Source organism: Coptis chinensis, chromosome 8 (genome assembly GCF_015680905.1).
Source record: "Coptis chinensis isolate HL-2020 chromosome 8, ASM1568090v1, whole genome shotgun sequence".
In the NCBI taxonomy this organism is placed as follows: Eukaryota; Viridiplantae; Streptophyta; class Magnoliopsida; order Ranunculales; family Ranunculaceae; genus Coptis; species Coptis chinensis.
In genome coordinates, this window is record NC_141463.1 from 51,732,258 (window position 1) to 51,738,540 (window position 6,283).

The window sequence follows — 6,283 nt, forward strand, 5'->3', positions numbered from 1 at the left end:
TATACTCCCAAGTCCATTTTGTCCAGAGGGTATCCTCTTTACTAGCTACCTTGAACACCAACCCACAGTAAGTTGCTTTGTTCCATACCCTAGGATCAATAATACTCAACCCTCCTTCCATTTTATGTAATCTCAGAGTTTCATGACTTGCTTTATGCATCTTAGCTTGCATACTAGCTCCAGCCAAGAGAAATATGTTACAAAGCTTGGCAACTTTGTCTAACACACCTACAGGAAGGATGAAAGTCTTCGCCCAGTAAATGTGAAACGAAGAGATGATAGATTGAATAAGTTGTAGCCTTCCCGCGTAAGATAAGGACTTATTCTTCCAATTAGACATACGGATAATGATTCTCTCAAGCAGAGGAAGACAGTCCTTGATACTGAGTCTAGCAGCAGAAAGAGGTAGCCCCAAATATTTTATGGGGGGAGTAACGAGCTGAATGTCTAGTAACCTTGATAGAGTCATCCCATCATCTCTTGACATACTACCTATGAGGATCATAGTCGTAAGGATGTTGATCTTTAGCCCAGTGAGAGAAGAGAAATAATCAAGAACATAATTTACTACTGCAATAGACCCTGATTCCCCTTTGCAAAACAACATGACATCATCGGCGAAGCTCAGGTGAGTAATAGCAAGTTTCTTGCATTTAGAATGAGGGAGTATGCTTTTGGATTGTAGACCTTTCTTGAGCAATCCACCCAGAATTTCCATAACCTAAACAAAAAGGTATGGAGACAGAGGGTCACCTTGCCTTATCCCCCTTTCCCCTTCAAAGTAACCATAGGGGCTCCCATTGACGAGGATATAATAACTCGGAGAAGTGAAGCACATAGATAGCCATGAAATAAACTTCTTCGGAAACTTGAATCTTCTAAGAACCTGAATAAAAGAATCCAAGCTGACCATGTCATAAGCTTTTTGGATATCCACTTTGATAGTACATCTTTGTGGCCCATGTTTCCTATTATAGCCTCTGAGAAGTTCATGAGCTAATAGAAGGTTGTCTTGGATACGTCTCCCTAGAACAAAAGCTAATTGATTGAGACCAATCAACTGATCCATATAAGGCTTCATCCTGTTACTAAGAACCTTGGCAATGCAATTGTAAGTAATATTACAACAAGCAATTGGTCAAAATTCATCAACTTGAGAGACAACAGGCTTTTTAGGAACTAGGCACAGAAATGCAGCGTTTGTACCTTTATGGATTTTGCTGAGTCTGAAAATGGCTTTGGTAGCTCTCAAAAAATCTCCTCCCACAGTGTCCCAGGAATTTTTGAAAAAGAAGGTTGTGAACTTATCAGGTCCTAGAGCTTTAGAATCATCCATAGAGAACAAAGCATGAGTAATCTCCTCATTCGTAACATCTTCAGAGAGTTTAGCTATAGTTGCCTGGTCCACTGCATCTCTAACTGGAATCTCTTCCAGCAAATCTGTACTATTGGCCGGAGACTGAATACCTAGCAGCTCTTGGTCAAAACTGATAAAAGTATTTGAGACTTGGCTTATTCCTTCATGCTTAACCCCATTAAGATCTGATATAGACCACACAAAGTTTTTATTCTTCCTTTCTTTTATGGCCTGATGGAAGAAATCATTACCTTTGTCACCATAGTCCAGCTAATCATTTTCAGCCTTTGTCTTTAGTTCCATATATTCCATCTCAATCAGCTTACACAATCTAGTCCTCATTTCTCTTTCCTTTTCACATAATATTCCATCGTTAGGAGCATTCTGCAACTCTTTTTGTACCCTGCTAAGTTCTGCCCTTGCTGCCTCAATTTTGATGTGAATGTCTGACATATGTACTCAAGCCCATCCTCTCAGCTTGTTCTTGAGTAACTTAAGTTTATGCACCAGGATGTATAGCGCACTGCCCACCACTCCTGTGTTCCACACTTGCTGACCCACCTCTTTATAATTGTCATGGAGAGCCCAAAAACTACGAAACCGGAAAGGGATTCTACCTCTTTTAGAATCTACCAAATGAACCACCATGGGAGAGTGATCAGATCTTCCTTGGGGAAGGAACTCAGCAGAAGCATTGCCAAATACAGAAGACCACTGAATATTGATAAGGACTCTATCAATCTTTGACCATTTCCTGTTAATACCAACTCCATAGTTTGTCCATGTATAATAGCACCCTGAAGCTTTGAGATCAAACAACCTTGTATCAGCTAGGCAGTCCCCAAAAGGAGTCGTTTCTCTAGGATGCACCAGCTCACCAATCCTTTTATGAGAATGTAAAACATTATTGAAATCCCCATGAACACACCAAGGCCCAGAGATGCTTTGGTGGAGGTGTTGCAAATCCATCCATAGCCCCATTCTATCCTGACTACTATTACTAGCGTAGATAATAGTAGACAAAAATATGGTGGACTTCAGGAGTATTGTCACCTTTAAGTGGATAAACTGAGAAGTTTCATGCAGTTTACATACGTCCACAAAACTTGGGTCCCATAGGATCTAGATTCTCCCCCTCGGATTACTACAGTAGTTGCTTTCAAAATTCTAACTCAAAGCACAAATACCACTAATGAGTTTACTCTTGGTCTCCTTAACTTTAGTTTCCAAAAGGCCCATAAGGCAAACTTTATTCTTCACAATGAACTTATTTATTTCCTTTGCTTTTTTGAGATCATTTAGACCCCTGATGTTCCATGTGCGAAACTTCACCATTACTGATTAATGTTTCTTACTCCTTGACCCCTTAGGCCTACCTCTCTTTTTCTTCTCAGAAACATGAGCATCTTTATTATGTTCTTTTCCTCCGGAACCAGGATTCTCCTCAGTGCTAGCTGCTCGCTTTTGTGCCCTTGTTTTAGCTTTGACTACCACTTCCTTCAAGGCTCATGATCAATGAAGTCTTCGATAGGAACTCCCTCAGAAATGTTATCCTCAATATCTTCCTCACTGTTTGCAAGGACCTAAAAAGAATTCTGCTCATTGAGAAACTTCTCCTTAAGGCTGTTACCAACATTAGAATGAGTGGTGACTGTTTGGGATGGCTTACTTCCTTGCACCTGTTCTTGAGGAACCACACCAATCTCCAAAGGAGTCAGGACTGAGTTGGTCATCCTCGGATTCACTAGAAGAAAGCTTCGCAAAGCCACTAGCTGATTTGGTACTGATACACCCTCTGTAGAATGAACAAATGGAACTAACTCCATCCCACCAGCTTGAATATCCACATACTCCCCATCCTCACATTCTGTGTAATTTGAGCCACCATCTGTAGCATCATCTTGTCCATGAGCCTCTTCTGGCTCAATATTGGTGTTAATAACAGGTTTGACTTTCCAAACTTGTTTGGGTCTCAAGGGGCAGTTTGACACCTTATGCCCAAACTTGTTACACCTAGTACAGGAGCTAGGCACCCAAGGATACTCTAGAGCAAGATCAATAACTTTGTCTCCCATCTTCACTAGAATAGAACTCTTATACGAATAGTCTATTGGTACTGCCACACAAATCTTAGCAAATGTTAGCCTGGTTCTTGCCCTTGTGGCTTCATCCATTTTCAATGGGTTACCAATTAAACTTGCTATATAGCCCAGACCATCATCAGTCCACACCCAAACCCAGAGGACCCAGTTTGATTGGTAGGTGGTGGGGGTGTTGTGGAAGAAGATGGAAGGTCGGCCATTTATCTGGGTAGAAAATGGTGGCTGAAAAGGAAAGAAAAAGAGGGAACGAACGGATAAGATCTTAGACCCTAGATTTAAAAGCTAAAGAGGGAAAGAAATGTAGCACTTGATCATGGAATTAGAATAGTGTTAAGTTACCCCGTTGCTCCAAAAAGAGGCCTCCATTAGGATCAATAGCATAGAATGCATTGCTCTTGTTACCCCATCTTGAGCCTTTACCCTTTCTAAACGTTAAAAACCCCATCTTGTCCATTAGAAATAAACGTTAAAACCCCAAAAAAAAGAGTTTTCCTCTTGTGACCCCTCTTGAGCCTTCACCCTTTCTAAAAGCCTTTTATTCTTCACCAATAATTCCTAAACCGTTACAACACACAATAAAAAGCTTACCTAGCTGATGAGTTGAGAACTGGATGGTTATCAAAAAAAGAGAAGAGAAGACCTTGTACAAAAATAGAATAGTTAATTGCTTAAAAAAAAGAAGAAAAGAAAAGAAAAGAAAGACCCATCCAAAATCAAAACTCCAAAAATCCAAAGGAGTCAAAAATCGAATCTCCCAAAAGTTCAAAATCAAAAGGAGACGATATCAAAAACAAAAATAATCAAAAGCAAAGTTAGAACTCCCAAAATTCAAAATCATATGGAGTCATAAAGCCAAAGGGCTAAAAGAATGTATCACAATTCGGAAGCAAAAGAACAAAACGAGGTTCTTCTTTGGTTACTGATAAGAGCCCATAACTGTAGTTTTAACCCCTTAATAATCATACTTTTAGACCAATTATGCGAGTAATAAATAAGAGTTAATGTTGATTACGTGTTTTTATGTATTTCAGGCAGTAAAGTCAATTATGTGCAGAAATGTGCCACTTTGGCGAGATAAAGGAGCAAGGGTTGGTTGCTAAGAAGTTCTGTGATAACGGCCAAGATTCAAGGAGACAAAGCCTTTGTAAAGCCCGGTCAAAAGCTGAAAAGTCAACACGGGCAGAAATAGTACACAAGTTAGCAGAATTTCTGAAGACCATATCTTTGGACTTAGGCCTCGGATTTGGGCCTACCTTATGTCAAAACGACCTGCTCGGAAAGAGCTTTCCAATGGTTCAAGCCTTAGCCCAATCAGAGGAGAAAAAGTGGACGAAAAGTCTGTTGATGACAAATCCAGCTGAAGAGCCTTTTTTTGGACTGAAAGAATTGGGTTTTGGGCCCAATTTTCCGGCCCAAAACATGGCTCCAAGCCCATGAATGATTTTTGGATCTGAAGCATATAAAAACAAAAGTTTAGCTCTATGTTAAGGGTAGCTAATTAGACCTAAACTATAGATAATTCTAGATCTAGTTTTAATTGTTTTTAATTAAGTTTAGTTTCATTTCATTCCTTGTTTTAGATTAAACCTTAAAATCATTGTTCTTCATTGATTAGATAAATAAAATAGTAGATTCTTGGTCATTTTGATTTTGTCATTTACAATTGTTTAGATCTAAATTCCCTTATTACTTGTTATTCATTTCCTAGTTATTACCTGAGATTTCAATTATCGTTTAGATAAATTGCATAAAGATAGAATTTTTACATGATGTCTAGTTTTAAATCAATGGGAAATGATAGTAGTATGAATCAAGGCTAAACCTCCATTAGAGGGGTTGAAGAAGCCTTGATGAAGCTTGATCTTTGTTAAACTTAGAAATCGTCGTGATAGTTATTCCACTCTAGAGAGGTCGTTGATTAAGCCATGAGAATGGGTGGACGACCTCACATGCTAGTTATTGATTGGTAGAGATGCCATGGATAATTAGGGATTAGAATTACTATTTTGATATGCGAAGCATTCAATTTGGATCTCGACGAGTCTTTGTTAGTTGATTAAGTCGAGTTAAGGTGGATTCAATTCCCTTTAATTTTTTGTCTAGATTCAAACCCTTAGCATTCTATCATTATGTTATTCGTAACTTGTAAAGTGAATTCACCTCGTAGTATAAAATTCCCCTCGTAAATCTCTCATTAGACTTTGGACTGATTAGTTGACACGAACCCATCGCATGCTAAAGAACTAGGAGTGGAACGAATCATCTACTCCACTATATCTCAATAGGATTGAGAGTAGAAACTTTGATAAAGCTTAATAACAAATAGTTGTACATTAGTTTTACTAGCGTTTAGAGTTCTCGCGAGCTTTATTCATTGGTAAAACTAGCGTTTTAGAGTATTATCAGTTACAAGTATCTTGAAGACCCAGTTTCTCATCTTATCAGATTTTGTTTTTCCCTTTCTTTTTCTTTCTAAACCATCACCCTAGCCCCGTAACTCCTAATAAAATACCTCTAACTAGATTAGGAGTAGGATGGTATAATAGTAAGTGGCTAGCATGATCAATCGACCCCGGTTCCCTTGGACGTCATTTGAGTATGCGAGGAATATAAGTGCCCATTGCACTTGAGAGAATGAACCTTGAGTGAATCTATCAGAGAGTTGTGATTGCAACACACCCTTGTGAGAACCCACCTTAAGGAAGCTCTCCAAAAGCCTCGAAAACAACTCTGGTTTTGCATTTCATTGCTCATGTTTTGTACAATTATCTTTAGATGCTTAAATTACTGTACATATGTTATTCTGAGTTCAAAGGAGCTTATC

General features: G+C 38.9%; 3 protein-coding genes across 3 annotated transcripts; all 3 read right to left on the minus strand.

The window, feature by feature from the left end:
- Positions 1-721: 721 nt before the first annotated feature.
- Positions 722-1,081, minus strand: LOC147481864 (secreted RxLR effector protein 78-like). The gene has a single exon (XM_086579098.1). The coding sequence runs from the start codon at positions 1,079-1,081 to the stop codon at positions 722-724; it is 360 nt and encodes a 119-aa protein (XP_086435224.1).
- Positions 1,082-1,138: 57 nt separating this feature from the next.
- LOC147481865 (uncharacterized) lies at positions 1,139-1,810 on the minus strand. Its single transcript, XM_086579099.1, has 2 exons — positions 1,684-1,810; positions 1,139-1,608 (listed from the first exon to the last, which is right to left on the minus strand). Exons 1-2 carry the CDS (start codon positions 1,808-1,810, stop codon positions 1,139-1,141), a joined length of 597 nt encoding a protein of 198 aa, XP_086435225.1.
- A 6-nt stretch (positions 1,811-1,816) lies between these two features.
- On the minus strand, positions 1,817-2,338 carry LOC147481866 (uncharacterized). The gene has a single exon (XM_086579100.1). It carries the CDS (start codon positions 2,336-2,338, stop codon positions 1,817-1,819), a length of 522 nt encoding a protein of 173 aa, XP_086435226.1.
- Positions 2,339-6,283: the final 3,945 nt, after the last annotated feature.

Coding starts and splice junctions, on each gene's coding strand:
- LOC147481864 (XM_086579098.1), bottom strand. CDS start 1,081: ATGAAGCCTTATATGGATCAGTTGATTGGTCTCAATCAATTAGCTTTT.
- LOC147481865 (XM_086579099.1), bottom strand. CDS start 1,810: ATGTCAGACATTCACATCAAAATTGAGGCAGCAAGGGCAGAACTTAGC. Junction 1,609..1,683: donor AGAAATGAGGACTAGATTGT/GTAAGCTGATTG, acceptor ATGGTGACAAAG/GTAATGATTTCTTCCATCAG.
- LOC147481866 (XM_086579100.1), bottom strand. CDS start 2,338: ATGGGGCTATGGATGGATTTGCAACACCTCCACCAAAGCATCTCTGGG.